At 36.2% G+C, this 17102-nt stretch overlaps 1 protein-coding gene across 4 annotated transcripts in view; it reads right to left on the bottom strand.

Annotated features, from left to right (window-relative positions):
- The window catches only part of STXBP5L (syntaxin binding protein 5L), a 197395-nt gene that overhangs the window by 108626 nt on the left and 71667 nt on the right, over window positions 1-17102 (bottom strand). For all 4 annotated transcript variants that reach the window (XM_009557006.2, XM_054087829.1, XM_054087838.1 and 1 more), the window contains exons 3-4: window positions 11510-11591; window positions 9622-9722 (exon numbers count right to left, since the gene is read on the bottom strand). In XM_009557006.2, coding sequence (XP_009555301.2) covers window positions 9622-9722; window positions 11510-11591 — 183 coding nt within the window. The remainder of the gene's footprint in view (window positions 1-9621; window positions 9723-11509; window positions 11592-17102) is intronic.

Below are 17102 nucleotides of genomic sequence, written 5' to 3'. Positions count from 1 at the left end.
ATAAATCATATGAGCAGCTCAGGGGCAAATCGGAGGAAGTAAAGGCTATGTAGTACAGTTTTGGTAATAGGGGGAAAGTAGAAGCGATTGGCTGTAAGCATCTTTCATAATTCGTATGTAGCATATCAGCCATTTTCTGTTAACCTGCTTTTAATGCACCAGTATGAGGAAAACCTGAATGGATTTTCAACTGATTAATAACCATGAAATAGAAAAACATTTCCAATTTATTTATCATACTTTGTCATGTGTTTTCTTAAGTCCTGGATATATGCTTTTAAAATTAAGTTATATATATGTAACCACTATAACATGATAACTGTATTTGCTCTTTTGAGACTTTACCGAGCAGTTATCAAAAATCAAATTACTATATACTGTGCTAACATTATTATTGCATATTTTAAAGTCTCATTATGGAAATAGAGCTTTTATGTACAGAGCTGTGTAAAAACAGATCTTACACAGCTCTATTTGCCTTCAGACAAGTTGTTTACCAAACTGGTCTAAACCCAGATACTGTGACATTGTGCACTTAAGGACACTTCTAATTGACATGAAACTGAAAACAGTAGTATTGGCAGAATCATAGTGGACTGAAAATTACTTTTGGGAAAAACTGTGAAAACCATCATTAAAATAAGAACAGAGATTTCTAAATTCAAGGTTGTATCTGGATGTAAACAGAGATCTCGATAACCTTCTAGAATCATAAATATAACTAGGATTTGTGTAATTAGTAGAGAATTTATAGCATCATGTACAGATTAGAAAACAAGTATTGCTAATAATTGTAGGGTCTAGATATTTCTGGAAATGGCAATTAACGTATTTCTTTAGAAAACAGTCAATGAATCAATAAAAGGTGACGTTATTTTAAAGTAACATCCATCCTGGTGTATTTTAAGCATAGAGAACCCAAGCTAGTTTTAAGCTAGTTGGTTTAAGATCTTGCAGAGCTTCCTCTGCAGTGGCACCAACTCAGACTGCATTATAAATCCCACCCAAGAAGGAAAGCATAAAAGTATTAAAACTGATAAAAAATGAAGTTAAGCCATGTTGTCCTCTATACTGGTGTGACTGTAGTGTTATTACTAATCGCTTAAATATACTTAAGAAAATACACTAAGGTTTTGAGTTTCAAAAGGACAGATTTTTAAAAGTTAGGGTAAAATAGGGAAGGTAGTTTTAACAAAGGTAGGCTCTTCCAGAATATTCCCATTGTAGGAAACCTGGCACATGTCTAAATTAAACACAGCATTTGTAAAAGCCACATCTACAAAATGTTGGGTTTAATGTCTATTTTACATTTGATTTTACTGAAAAAGAAATATTTTACTAAATATTCAAAGGATTCTCAAGTATTAGGTTTACAGCTGATCTTGTAATTTCATAAGTGATCTTGGTCCTAATGCTAATGAAACCTCTTAAGGACACAATATTACAGAGGAAGGACAATCTGCACAAACTTCAAAGAATAAAAGCTTTCACCTTAGGGTTGAACGTAATGATACAGAAATGATGGAAAAAAAAAATTTTGTTTTCACTTGTCTTGCTCTACTTCTACTCTTAGAGGACGGCACTGAACAGCAGCACATTCCTTGCTATCTAGATATACATCAGCGGAGAAGTGTAATGGGTGAATTACTCAATCACTGCAAGACCACAAGCACTGATAAGATGAAGCCACGTCAAAGGGTAAAGTTATTACAGCATGCATCTGTAAGCATATTCCTTCAGAGATTACACAGAAAATGGTAACATCCAAACCACAGATGGGACCCTATCCAGACTATATTCCCTTGTCTAAACATCAGCTTGGCGAGAACTGATATAAGCAGAAAGACTAAATAAAAGAAAAGGGAGCAAAGACACAAATTTATAAAGGAAAATGCAGAATCTTGGTTTTTGTAGTGAAGAAAAGAAAAAAAGCTGTGAATGGATAAGAATAAGCTGTTTAACTGCAAAGCAGAGACACAAAATATTTAAAATACATGACAGTGCGGATACCAAAATATCATACTAAACTGGAATAAAAGGGCCAGAAAAATGAATTTAGTCTTGAAGCCAGAAGGTTTCTTGACATCAGAAGGATGAAATTAGCTTGAACTTGCTCTAATAGGAAGAACACTGAACTTAAGCTTGAATAGTTATATAGTAATGTCATGATCCTGACTGGAGAGCATTTGCATGTGGGGGAGTTAATGATCCACACAGCAGCTAACCTGAGAATGCAAAAGCCTGTGCTGCACTGAGCTGCATGCAAGCATGGTCTGCAGGCTGTGTTGTGTTGCACATAGCTCTTGGCTGCCAGATAAACACACGCAGCTCCTTCTAACAGGGAAGTCTGCAGGCAGCTACAGCTTGGTGGTTACCCCACTTGTGTGGTCTTGCCTTTATCTAAGTACAGCAGGAAGTTTCAGTATGAACGTCCTTTCTGTTTGACAGTAGAAATAATGAATACAGTTGTTTTCTTATTTAAAAAATCCTGCAATAACTTGAATGACCAAAATGAGATAACCCTATCTATGATTGGGGACTGCACAGCCTGCTGGTTGGAGGGTCATTTGGTGATGCACGACTTGAGGTTCCCCGCACCTACAGGGAGGAATGTAAGATTATTTGTACTGTTCTCTCATTCTTTACAGTGCTGGCTTTAATAAATAGCATTTTGAATGACATCTTACAGAGACTGAGTGCCTTTCTTACCAGGATCATTAGGGACTAGCATCTATTGATGCAAAAAGTAGTCAGCTTGTTCATTATATAAAAGGAGATACCTGAGTTGTCTGGTCTGCACCTGCAGGAAACTACACTGAGAAGGTCCCTTCAGCTTCAATCCATTAGAATTCCCATGTATTTAAGGTCTTTTAAAAAGGAAATCTTAGGGACATGTGAATTTTCATTCTATCTCAGTGGAACTGCATCATTTCATAAATCTATCAAATCAAACTTACTGATTCTTGATATCAAGCTAATCCGTGTTCTGTATTTTTGTTCTTTGTTGGTTGTTCAGCTAACGTACACTGAAAAGAGCCAGAATGCTTGTGCTGAGCTTTTATATATGATCAAGACATTAGTAATTTCATTGCATACCGTCTTCAGTAATTTCATTGCATTTCGTTAGTAATTTCATTGCATACTGTCTTTCCAGGACGAGCTTATGGCTCTCATTGATCCTACCGCTTAAATGTATTATGGAAATTTCTATAACATGAGGTAAGACCTGAAAAAAAATGTAATCTTGTAATTTTTTTATGTTAACAGAGAAGGCAGAGGTGTCTGGTAACTACACAAACATGATTTGGGCCAGTTTCAATGGAGAACTTTTGTATCCAGTCTTATTTCTTTCTGAAATGTCATTTGACAAAGTTCACTTTTTTTCCCTACAGTACTAAGGCACAGCCCTATAGATGAGGGGTGTTCTTTATGAGCTTCAGGAATCTTTCCAAGCTTGTTAATAGCATGCAAACCACATTAATTACTTATTGAAATCTGTCAGCATTATTCTTTTAAAAGTGACTAATACTTATGCAAGACAATTGCACACACATTTATTATTTACCTTATATGTGTGAAGTGTGTGCTGTCTTCACACTTGGCAATGTATATTTCATAAGATGACAAAAATACCCTGCACAAGGAAGTTTTGTAAACGCTTCTTCAAGATGTAGGAGCAAATGCTAATCAGCTGCATGGCTTCTTCTGTTTTCCTCAGTTTTCCCCATTATCAGTTTGAGAAAGTTTATATTCTTCCCACAAACTGTCTCTTGTTGTAAAAGGTCGACAGTTTTGTATGGTCAAATATTGTTTGGCGTTTGAATTCATGTAGTTTGAACAGCTAAATGCTGCACCACATGATGTAATCAGAATCTATTTTGTGGTATAGGATGGTTGTACAACTGCACTGAGCCTGTTAATTACTTTCATGCTTGACAACAGGCCTCTGACTAATTGGAAAGTATGAGGTCACACACAACCCCCCCCCGAGACTCTTTATTTAATAAATTAAGAAAATCAGCTATGATCACCTTCAAAATAGTTCCCTTCTGAGTTGACACACAGCTGCATACAATGCTGCCAACATTCAAAGCCATGCCACAGACCATTTTCTGAAAGGCTGTTGAGGATCTCTGACACAATGTCTTTCACATCTTATACCCACAAGAAATGGGTTCCTTTGAGCACCAACTTGATCTTTGGGATGTTTTCACTGTAAGTCTCAGTCAGTAAATGAAAAGATTTTGTCATGGATTTCTTGAGTTTCACAAGAAACTTCACATTAAATCGCTGTTCACTCTTGCACACTGACATTTTTCGACTAAGGGTAAGCAAATGTCTATATTTGAACATGCATCCACTCAGTATGAGTGAAGCGATTGAGCTGAGCGTTGTCTCACTGTGACAGGTTTGAACATGTTCTATAACCATGTCTTTTGTCTCTCCCTTCCCACCCCTTGTTCCCAAGCTATAGTATTAGTCTCATTTTTTTTGTGCGTTGGACCTCGTACATAAACAATACAGAGCCTGCATTTATACAGTATTAATTAACTAGGATGTTCATTTATGCATGGGCAAGCTATCACAGGCATTTGGTTCCTTGAACAGCCAATGAGACAAATAATGTAAGCTTAGTAACTCATGAGTCCCTAACACAGAAGTAAACAGATACAGGTACTGCTCAGACTGCACAGCCAGTCACGAGCATCCATTCAACAGCCTCTTGCTGTCAATTTGATTAGGTAAACTTTTAACAATGCAGGACACAAAATCCTGCAAAGACAGGGCAAGACAGCTAGACAAAGATATGGCTGCTCTCAGGAAAGAATATAGATCAACACACACCAGAAAAGTCACTAGATACAAAAGTATTTGTTTTTTTCTCTTTGCTTCCAAGCATTACAGTAACAGTCTGAATCCCCTTGTTCAAATACTGCAGAATCTCAGATGCAAGAGTCAAGTTTCTAACTAACAGTAAATTACAGCTAGCTGAGATCATTTCTCTAAAGGTCACCCACTTAAAAGTTGTCTCTTCCTCTGCGCCAGCATGCCCTTAACACTGAATAAAGTGTTACAGATCAGAGCCCAAGGCCACTTATATATATTTTGTCACCTAGTGATTCCCCTGCAGAAGGGCTCTTACGGTACTGTTATAGCATTGGTGCACAGTGCATGCAGATGGCTTTAAAACCCAACAGAACTTGTATATCACATTCATGTGTGCCAGGTATAAGTCAGTGGATAAACTGTTGTAGTGCTGTTGGTTCACTTGTAATGTGCCAGTCAGCACGAGCTAAACAAAGAAAAACAGGAGATCTATCCCTATGCCAATCAACACAACTGAAGTAGCTCAGCTTCAGAGTAACAGGAGACGAATTGTGTTCACGTGAAACTAGTGCACATGAAACCAGTGCACTCAGGCCTAAAGGACCTGAATTTTGAATCTTTGCTGTTTTTTTCCTGTCTCAGTTGCACTAATCTTTAATGGGAAAATGTTAACTGTTGTAGATTTGAAGTGAACTTGCTGAAGTTTACTCTGATTATATTAAAAAATAAGGCCTATAATAGTTTTCAGTGGCTTAGCATGATCCTCTTTGCAGCAGATAGAGGCTGTCTAGTTCCAGTAGCTGAGTTATATATTTTGCCTAAAATGTACACTGAAGATGAATCTGGTATCTCCTAATGACATCAAAGAAGGAAAAGGAGGGACTAATATGAGGAAAATAACCATAATGTTATCCATCAAAAGCACTAAAGAGATTTTTATGGAGTGTTCCCAGAGGTTAAAAAGTTTTACCTGTGCTTCCTACTTGTAAATGGAAGAGCAAATTATATATTATCAACCATATGCTCCTGTCAAGCATGTCACTGAGAGACTGTGTTATCATTAGAGCTCTTGGCATGGGGCCGAGCACTGAAACACATTGCTTACATTGATATTTTCTTGCAAGATCTTAATGCCTTGTATTACATTCCAGTTACTAAAATAGAAACTTAAGATGGTAATGTTATATTTTGATACAAGGCAAAAATATATAATTCACTAAAAAAGTCCTGGGCATTACACTGTAGATCAAAAATATTTCTTTGCCATTCTGTCTTACTCCTTTCATAAAGGAGCAGTGAACTATCAGAGACAAGTTAATACTGTCAATATCACACCAGTATATCCCACAATTATTTGAGCAGTGTTACAATATTCTAGGAGATAGCTTGTCACCAAGAACATATCACAGAAAATCTCTCACAAAAAGCAAATCAAGAACACTTTTGTGGGAGGGAATATGTGTATTTGCTCAGGGAAATTTGACTCAAGTGGTTGCACAAATACTGCTATAAACACTGCATATAGAAAGAGAAGATTTTAGCCCACTGCTAAGAGAAGATTTTAGCCCACTATCCTGCAGTCTTAAATGTCAAGAAACAGAAGGAAATTGCAAATCTAACAGTTCAACAAATAAGACTGGTGCACTGACTAACAGCCAAAGACTTAAGTAGCATTCATCCATCTAACAGAATCTAACAGCAGTATGGTTCATACATCAAATATTTACAAAACTCAAAATAAACTGATTCTACATAAAAGCTAATTAATTGAAGTCAAATTTATCAAGAATCTGGACTAATACAACAATCGTCCTCATCACAATCAGATAAAATATTAGAATTTTAAGTAAAAGTGTGTTATATTGCATCACTTTATGAAGTAAATCTGCCCATTGTTCAGGAAAAAAATCTCAACCAAGCAGCATATCAAAGACTCAAATACACCGTATGAATAAAATTATAACCTTTGTAAATCCTCAAGAGAAACTTGCAAAGAGTAAATTTGAAGCAGCAACACGGTCTGTTTCATAGCTAAACTGCATCTGAATAATTATGAGTTTGGTTCTATAAAAGCAGTCTAAATCTAAAATGAAATTAAACTATAAATGGTGGTTTTGTAAGAACTAGCCTCCGACTGTCTGAAATCTTCCCTGTATAGTCTTTTTCAATACCATACTGTTTTCTGAAAACATGCATCATTAATTTCAAACCTGTTCTCTCTCAACAAGCATTTCTCCCTATTTAAGAAAACAAGCTCTTCCAATGGGTCACAAATGTAAAACAAGACGAAAGAAAGAAGGTCTCTCTCTCTCTTCAGTATGAATCTTGCCTCCCCTTAGTCTCCTGGAAGAGGAGAGGATAAAAATAAATCTTTATTTAACTGATCCAACAGTGAAGACAACATTCATTTTTGGAAGACATACCTTAGAATTTCTTGAACAAAATAAATTTTGATCTTATTGCCTTATCAGCCTTCCTAATTCCCCTTATCTCCATTTTGCCATGCATTTCTTATAGCTAAACAAATTTACTTCATGCAGCGATGCATTATTTGCATCACGATGTATTATTTACTTTTCCTCTGAGTACGGCATAATTCATAACTTCTGTGCTCTAACACAAAAAATATATTTAGGAAAAAAATAGAAGCTCTTTTTTAGGCTTAACTCTGTTAGACATATATATATATATACAGAGAAATGTTTCAAATTAATGGAATTTTTTACTAACTGCCAGAGGCTTATGTTGAATTTTACATAGTAAATGTGTAATCAAGCTTACAAAACTGCAAGCTAGATAATTTGAAATTACTTTATACGTATGTTAAAAGAAAATATAATAAAAAAGACATTTCGTTCTGGAGCCACGTGCTTGAACACAACACACTAAAAACTTAGGGCAGTGCTAGAAAGCTCCGAGAAGAAAAGAAACTGCCTACAGATTTATTTCTTCATACTTACTGAAAACTCTTTCTTAATTTAAAACTGGACTTCCTTCTTTAACAATATTATATAGCAGTGTATCAGGATGTTTGCTTTATAGCCTTCGATGTGCTAGTAGAAATTATTTAAATAGCAGCGATTGCAACAGCTATTAAAACACGTGTAACAGAAGTAATAGTACTTATTTGTATTCACAACTTACTTGAATTTGATAAAGGGCAGTAGAGCTAGCTCTGCATTTCCTAGAAATAATTACATCTTCAGATCTTCTTAAAAGTCAGTTAAAACATGCCATTACACAAAATTAGGTTTTACGCAAGTTTCCAGTATTTCAAGTAATTTGTTTCCAAATATTTTGCCCAATGCATTAGGCTGTCAGAAGTAAAATAAACTTTCAATAAACGTGATGACAAATGTTCTGTTTTTAGCAACATCCAAGTGTGTGCGAGTTTATTTTATAAGAAATTCCAATAAAAATTCTGACCAAGACACAATGCTAGTCTCTCTGAGGAGAAATGACAGGCAAACAGGTGAACAAGCACTGCATTCTTATAAGTATTGATTCCTTAGGTCATATGGAAAGTTGCTGACTGGGAAACCCAGACCAAGATGTACTGGAATAACTTCTACAATATTGAGATTTATCACTGACAGATTGTGGATAATGTACCTACCTGATGAGAATAGCAAGATTCAAATATTTTAACATATGTAAAATGATGACTTTTGGTCCAGAAGCAGCAAGAAAATGTACAGATAATTTCCCTAATCTTCCCTCATGCACTCCCAAATACATTTTTGCTATAAATTATAAACGGTCTGCAATTAGCATGTACAATTTCTAAATTATTGCATAGTATTTCCCACAACAGACCTTGCAACTTGGTGACATTTAAGTGCAAAAATGGTGTATCGGCACAATAAACAACAAAGGCAAAAATTATTTCCATAATGATTTTCAGATTTGCAGTAGCTAAAGCTTTGATAAGCCTGTTTACTTCACAGCCTTGGTAAAGTACTGATATCTTCCACCACCACAAAAACAAATTTATAAAATTCTAAAAGAAGTTGCTGCACCTCAAAAAACACTGAACGTATACTAGGAGAATTACAATGTCACTGAAGCATCCAGTCAAAACCATACTACGTATTATTCTTCTGTTTTCAAATCAGAAAAAAATACATCCCAAAGATGAAGTACAGAATAACTGTATTGTGCAAGGACTTACAAGAACCCAGCTGCTGCATTTATGCACTTAAATACATTCTTCTGACTGCTGGCCTCATTCCTTAATAGAAACACAGCACTTTTTCTTAATATTAATAAAAGTGTAGCATTCAAATGCCATAATATTGTAGCAGGTTTTACTTGAGTGACTAGATACAGATTAAAGTGCTCAGCTTCTGTTTGAGTTTGAAAATTACAACCACTCATTTAATCTATTTTCAGTTGGAATTCCTAGAATTTGGTACTGATAACGTAAAATTTAGCAAAACAGACTCTGATTCATTCGACATTTAACATAGTTTCCCAAATTCACAATTTATTATTTCTGCTAAACCTCCATTTTTTTTACAAATAATAAAAAAAAGTAGAAAGGTAGTTTAGGTACTTTGCCTAGTACGGAACAACAACAAAAAGTAGACAAGATTTTTCTAGTTCTGAGAAGGCTGCAGAAAGCGAACATTTTGTTCTGTGGAAATAAGGCTCAAACACTGGAAGAAAAAGTGTCAAGGCAAAAATATGTTCCCCTTTATAAAGACAAACTAATAAGCATATATTAGTAGAAATCTAGAAAGTAAGCTTGGTGGGCTTTTAAATGAGGGGTTTTTTTGTGTCATGTGGTCTTACCTTTCTCTGTTAAATTTCAGAGAATGTAGGATAGCTGGTCGTTTCTGTCGGAGATTCCACAAATGAAGTGCATCATCTGCACTTGCACTGACCAAAGCACCCTAGAAAAGACACAAAATATGTAAAACATATTAAACTTCTGCTGATTCTGTCTTATTCTTAAAGTGATCCTCGCTTTTTAATAATCTACCCATAGACAATGGTACAGTTTATGAAAAATCATTGCTTTATTCTAGTAAAAATAATTCTACCAGAAATGACAGTAAATTTGAACTGACCTCGTAAATGTAAATATTTTAAACTAATGCATGATCAGCCAAAGTTAAATAAAACTCCACCAATTTAAAATTAAAATTAAAGCTTTTCAGCAAGGTTAAACATGTGAGCATTCATGTACTTCCACATAAGCACAGAGATTAACACAAAGGAGGACAGACAACACTTACTTAAAGAAGTGAACATGAAGGATATAACTAAATGAAAAAGGTATTAGTACGCACACCTACACAGAAGTGACAGTGTCAAGCACAGTTTAGTAGTCATATCAACAACATGAAATTCAAAACTGAGGCTGTGAAAAGAAGATGTAGGTAAGAAAATAAGGGCAGGTAGCACGAGGTGAGGACCTAGGAAGAACTAAGAGATATAGACAAAAGGACAGAGTCTTTATCACAGATCAAAAATACTCTGAAGACTGTTTCTGCTCCTGGTAAACAGAATGAACATCTTCCAAGGCCCAGACTTCTATCTGCCTAGACACCTTGAAGTGAACTTATTCTACCCCCCTCCTACTGTCTTTCTCCTCCCCACGGAACAGCGATGACATGAGAACATAGACTGCAGAGGAAGCTCTCTGCTGCTGCTGCAGTGGTTTACTACATTTACACCTCTCATATCAGGTGTAGTAAAAAGTATCTATTCCAGTGTGTTATTACAGCAGAGAGGAACCAGATACCGTCCAAACAGAAGGCAATACTTTATTTTGAGGAAGGGCAAGTATGTAATTAAAAGATCAGTTCATACCAACTACGACTGACAGATAAACTTTTCTTTTTTCATCTTTGATTTCCTTCCCAATCCTAGCAACTGTTCTTTTAAATATTGACACATTCAAATGAAATTTGTAAAGGTGAGACTTCTCTAATAACCCATGCTTTAATTCTCATCTCTTCTTGAGAAGATCTCCATGCTAAGAAAGAGGACTTGAAACGGTCCAAAGTGTTTCCTTGTATCATGGGAAAAAACTTATCAATAAAACCAAACTATGACTAACTTGTAATTTATCCAAGTTATGAGGTTTTAGGAAAAAACCCAGGTTTATATGCTCTAGAAAGTCTTCTTGCCTATTACCATCTCCAGAAATCTTCTGCACAAAGTGAGCTATAACCTGTTACTCTTTCTCTATGTTGTCTAAACTTGATTTCGACAAACCATTTACAAAGACTAAGCATGCTGATTTGATTGATGACCCCTGCAACTGCTTTTCCTTGCTTCAAGCAGTATCATAACCCCAACTATTGAGCTTTCAGCCAGTAACCATCAAGATCTTTCCAAAGAAAGATTTAGCTCGTTTATTAATTTCTATTTGAAACAGGACTGTGCAACATATTTAGTAACTTAATAGATCTTGCGTCTATCTGCACACATTCGTGCATTGACTGCCTTTTGTTCAGTACTTTATAGCAATGTATGTAATATATACTTTTCCCTGCCTGCAGCCCCATAAATAGTCTTTTTAAAGGCTGTATGGTGAACATCCTCTAGATGCGTGCCACTTACTTGTTGGCACAATTTTTCAATGTGAAAAGTTATATCACTCAATTATAATACACAAGTTGACTTATTCAACTAAATTTATGCAGAATAATCTGAGTAAATACGTCCTTACCTCATTGATTAAGAACTGGAGCTGCAGGACCGCAGCACCACTTTCATGTTGGCAGTAGCAATCAACACCAGGCCTGCCCAATCTGTTGCCATCAAAGTCAAGGATTCTAACATTCCTGTTATCACCGAAAGTAAAGAGGAAAAAAAAGAACTACCAATTAAACTCTCATTAACCTTTAATTAACCTCAATTCTTCCTGTTTCCGTAAAACAAAAGAAGCCATGCTGACTTTCCACTGTTCTAATTAAAGAACCAACATCATCAGGATGTAACGTGCAATTGTGAGTGTTCTTGCCTGGGTTTTTTGCCTGTGAAATAAAGTACAAGAATTAACACTAACATTCAGCAGGATGCATCCTAACTTTCCTTTTACACACTATTGCTTCATATAATACAGGAATTTATTAGATTTCTGTACATATCAAGACATCATAAAACTATTAATTTAGGATTAAGGTCAGTAATACAGTTCTGTAGCAGGCTGTCTTCTTTAAATCTAAAAATGCCTTTTCAAGTGGGTCATTTCAACTTACGTAAAAACTTGCACATAGCTATTTGTCTCATCACTGCAAGTACAATGCAGTCCCATGCAGAGTTATCCAACTCTAGCTATGAACTACATTCTCTAGTCCAATCCCCAGTCCGAGTGAAACCACACAAGCAGCTACTGCTTCTGGCAACCCAGCTGGTTTGCTGGGAATCAACATCAACATGTTGGACAACATGTTATTGTCCAGATATATCATGAATGTACCTCTCAATCTGTCCTCTTTGGTTCTTTTTCTCTGTATGTTTAATTGCCATCTTCCTAACTTATATGATGGCCTTTTCCACTTGAGTCGGAGACTGATAAAAGAAGCTGCTGTTCCAGAATATTGCCGTAGATAAATGTAAAACAAAAGAAGAGAGGAATATGAAACGTATTATTAACAACCACATTGTTTGAAACAGGTGAAACAGTGCCATATGTGCTCAAAACATCAATATTATGATCAGAAACAAGATTTTACAACATAAACCCTGTAGAAACATTTTATATTAACCAAGGCCACGATGCCCTTGAAGGACCATGAACAGTGCAATAAGAGGAAACAACGGATAGCTGAGAAACTAAGTAGTGTAAGATGGGAGCGAATATGTCAACAGAAGAGAAGGCAGTAGTAAAGATGTTTAAGCATATTTTGAAAAGGAAATTGACAGAAGAAAAGACAACAGTAAAGATGTTTAAGCGTATTTTGATAAGGAAAGGAGTTCAGTATGAAAAACATAAACTGGAATTGTTATGATCGCTTGTTTTTGATATTGGGACTTGGGAGGAGGCTGGTGAATTACTATTTGAACATGCCACAGAGGGAGATTTAAATGCTTCCTGTGTGCTAACAACATGGAGATTGCTATATGAAACACCGAAAGATTTTAAAGCACAGCAAGATCTAGCAGCGGCTAGTGCCTTAAACAATCCTGACCCTCCTGGTCCAGTATTGAAGGACCTAAAGGTGACTTCTAAAAGGACTTCAAGGAGAAGAAAAAAGCCATCACCATTGTGGAGTGATTCTGAGGATGAGGAAGCTGTTAAGAAACAATCATACCGAACTAAAGACAGGACTTATGAGCCACCCGCTGAACTCGCGAGCAAATCCAAGCCACAAGGTAAAGGTGAATGATTAACTGTAGTACAATCCTCTGCCTCACCTCTTTCTGATGTAAGATCTTCACTGAATACCACTAAATCACTCCTCTGTCCTCCACTATAAAGTGAAACTTCTGAGGACAAAAGTAATTCAGATGGGCACAAGTCCTCCTCCTCAAGGAGGGAAGAGCAGCTGCGGGGACAAGTTGAACTGTTGCAAATTTTTCCCATGATTTATTACAAGATGCAGATCTTTGCTGAGAATCAGTTACTTATGAAGTGATAGAAGAAATTCGAAAAGTTGTAAAAAGAGAAAGTACTGACTGTCTCTCCACCAAGCTGCCCACCGTCCCAGTGCTTGAAGCAGCAGCCGGCTCCATCGCATGCATGAATAATTCACAGCCGCCACAGGATAGTCCTTTGCCATGAAAACACTGTAACAACCAAAGACTAACAGGTAAATGCTAAACAATCAATATAAACCTTATTTTATAATACATGTGCATATTTTAAGTGTTGTATGTGTTCGGTACCATGTATAGTTTAAATATTCATACCATCATGCTATTCTTATTGACTGGTCGTAAACAATATTGTATAGGTATATTTAGCTAGCTTTCAAAAGAGTGGTTCTGTGTGTGAGTGCGTGTTTAAAGCACTTTAAACATTTGTAAGATTTGCAAAATGTGTTTTGGCTATAGGAGTTTGAGCCTCTGTTTGTTTTGATTAATCTTGAAAATGCAACTCTGAGACCTTTCAATCTCAAATATCCACTAAGCCGGCAAATAGGTAGATTTACCTGGGACCTTTGAAGTGGAAGGCTGCAGAGGACAAGATTTTAAAATACCTAGGAAGAAAAACAAAAAAAAGAAAGGAAAGAGAGAGAGAAAAGAAAATGGAAAAAATAGAAAAAAGAAAGAAAATAGAAAATACAGGAAGAAAAACAGAAAAGAAAATGGAAAAAGAAAAAATAGAAAATAGAAAAATAGAGAAAAGAACATAGAAAATAGAAAAAGAAAATGGAAAAAAAAACACAGCCCTGTGGCTGTGTGTAAGTCCCTCTCCCCTTTTCCTCCCCCACCTTTCTCCTGATTTTTTTTTTTTTTAATGTGATTTTTTTTCTTCTTTCAGCTTGGGAGTCCTTATCTCTCTCTAGGGGAGTAAAAATTTATGAAGAATACTTTGCATTTCAGTGTCCCTTCTTAGATCAGCAGCTGCTGGGTCCTAGTGCAAACAACTGTAAAGGGGATTTTAGCCAGACACTAATGAGACCATGATTTAAGAATCCAAAAGGAGTATCCTCTGAGATTAAAAAACTGTGAAGGAATAGAAAAGTTAATGCATTTGCTGCCTTGAAAATTCCCATATAGGTAAAAACAGACAAAAGAAGCCAGGAATTTGACAACACCTGGACCATTACCATAAATGTCGAAAAGGTTGTCACTTTACAAATCAACGCCATTTCAAATACGATATTGGGGGTAAACCGTTAACATTAAAGAACTGATGAAACCAGCAACCCAGCGCTCAGCAGAGATGCATGACAACAGTAAACGCTCCCGCTTGGATCTTCTCCACAACCTCCTCAATTACAATGAGGGATTAATGCGTTTACAAGGTATCGCTCCAAGCTTTTGGTCCTATCGGTAATATTTAAGTGCTTGGTTAGTGGGTCATTCGAGCGTTACTTTGCAAAGTCCTTTTTGTGTAACCTGGTGTTATTAATTCTGATTTTACTGAATAAATACAAGCTATGGTTTATATTCCTTTCCTACCTGTGTATATCACGCAAAGCAGCTATGTTGCTCAATTAATACCATTTCAAAGATTGTATTAGAGAAAATAGGCCTTCAAGTCGCACCTGAAAAACTTCAAACCTGTAAATACCTTGAGTGGAAAATTTTGAATGCCATAATTGAACCTCAGCAAGTCAAATGGCAAATAGTAGTTAAAGCGATTTACAAAAGCTCCTAGGAACAATCAATCGAGTTAAACCTTATTTGGGTATTACTAATGCAGACCTAAGTCCATTATCTTCTTAAGGGGAACATGGCTTTAACAGCACCTAGTACTCTTACTAGTGACGCACAACAAACTTTGGGCCAAACTGAAAAAGCCGTTACTCAGAGAAAAGCCCATAGACGACTTAATGGTCATCCAATATATTTGTTTGTTTTTGTTACCCTGTGTCAGGCATTTGGTCTAATACCACAATTAGTACCTTTTAAAAGTAAAGCTCCCCAAACTGAAAACAAAGAAAGGGCAAGCCGAGGCTTTGGATCTACAGGACAAGAGAAACAGACAACACAGTCATTAGAAATTCAAAAATCAAAACCACAATTAAAGGTGACGTTGATATTAGAAAATCAAACAACTCAAATAACTGTGTTGGTCGATACCGGTGCGGGTGTCACTGTCATGGCAGAAAAAGACTGGCCTGAAGGATGGCCGTTGGTCAGTCCTCAGGGAATTATAGAGACTGGAACATTTTAGTTATTGACTTAAAGGATCGTTTTTTTACCATACCTATTAACCCCAGCAATAGTGAAAAATTTGCCTTTTCGGTTCCGACAAAAACCAGACAGGGACCGGTGTAGAGATATCAATGGGTGGTGTTACCACAAGGGATGAAAAATTCACCAACAATGTGTCCACTTTATGTTGACCAAGCCTAACAAGGTTTTCGGAAAAAATATCCACATCTGTTAGCGTATCATTATATGGATAATATACCACTGACAGGGGAAGATAATTTGGAAAGGTATAAACAGGAATTATGTGACATGTTACAAAAACATCAATTGCAAATCGCACCAGAAAAGGTGCAGAGTGTTGCACCATGGATGTATTTGGGGTGAAAAATTTTTGACAAAACCATCAAACCACAGAGTATCATTTAGAATTAACATCCAAATGCTTAACGATGTGCAGATCTTGCTGGGTAATATCAATTGGATCAGGAATTTGATAGGGGTAGATAATCAAATGTTGTTACCTTTGTTTGAGTTGTTAAAAGGAGATACGGCTATATTAGCACCAAGGAAACTAACAAAGGAAGCAGAACAAACGTTGGAAAAAATAGAAAATGCAGTAAGCAACAGACAAGCACATTGTGTAGTATATGGGTGGCTTGTTGATTTTTTGATCATCAATAATGCTTATCAGCCCACTGGGTTAATAATGCAATGAATTGAAACCGATTTGGACAAATTAATCCTTATGGCAATTCTTATCTAATCAGCCATCAAAGACGATTGTAACAAGAGTAGAAATGTTTGCACAGTTAATCAGAAAAGTCAAGATTGGATAGAGGAACTGAATGGGAAAGAGCCTGAAACAATAGTCATTCCAATGACAGAAAGATATTTACAATGGAGTATGCAGAACAGTCTAGAATTACAAGCGACCTTGGCGAACTTTAGTGGACAAATTAAAATTCATCATCCAGACCATTGGTTGATAACCTTTTTGCAACAAGAATGTCTAGATGAAAAATGTAAGTGTAGTACCACACTGGTAAATGGGCTGACAATTTTTACAGATGGGAGTGCAAAACCTTATTGGCATTCTGCATTCCCCAACTGGACAGGCAATTGTAGAACGAATGCATTGCACCATCAAAACTTTTTTGCAAAAACAAAAACAGGGGGAACAGGGAGAAACACCAGCAAATAGGTTAGCTGACATACAATACGTTATGAATTTTTTACGATTGCTGAGAGATACTTTAATCCCTCCAGTAGTGAAACATATGCAAACCATGTCAACAGGAATGATTGAACATAAAAATCGAGTGAAAGTCATGGTAAGAACTTGGGAAGGAAATTAGGAAGATCCATTTCCATTGGTAAGCTGAGGACGAGGATATGCTTGTGTCATTACAGACAGCGGTCCAAGATAGATTCCAGTGAAATGGGTCAGTAATAATGGAATCTTGTGTTATGTATAATTATACCTATAACAT

The sequence above is a fragment of the Cuculus canorus genome, chromosome 1 (assembly GCF_017976375.1).
Source record: "Cuculus canorus isolate bCucCan1 chromosome 1, bCucCan1.pri, whole genome shotgun sequence".
Taxonomy (NCBI): domain Eukaryota; kingdom Metazoa; phylum Chordata; class Aves; order Cuculiformes; family Cuculidae; genus Cuculus; species Cuculus canorus.
The sequence above is the reverse complement of the archived record's forward strand: the minus strand, read 5'-3'. Positions and strand labels throughout refer to the sequence as shown.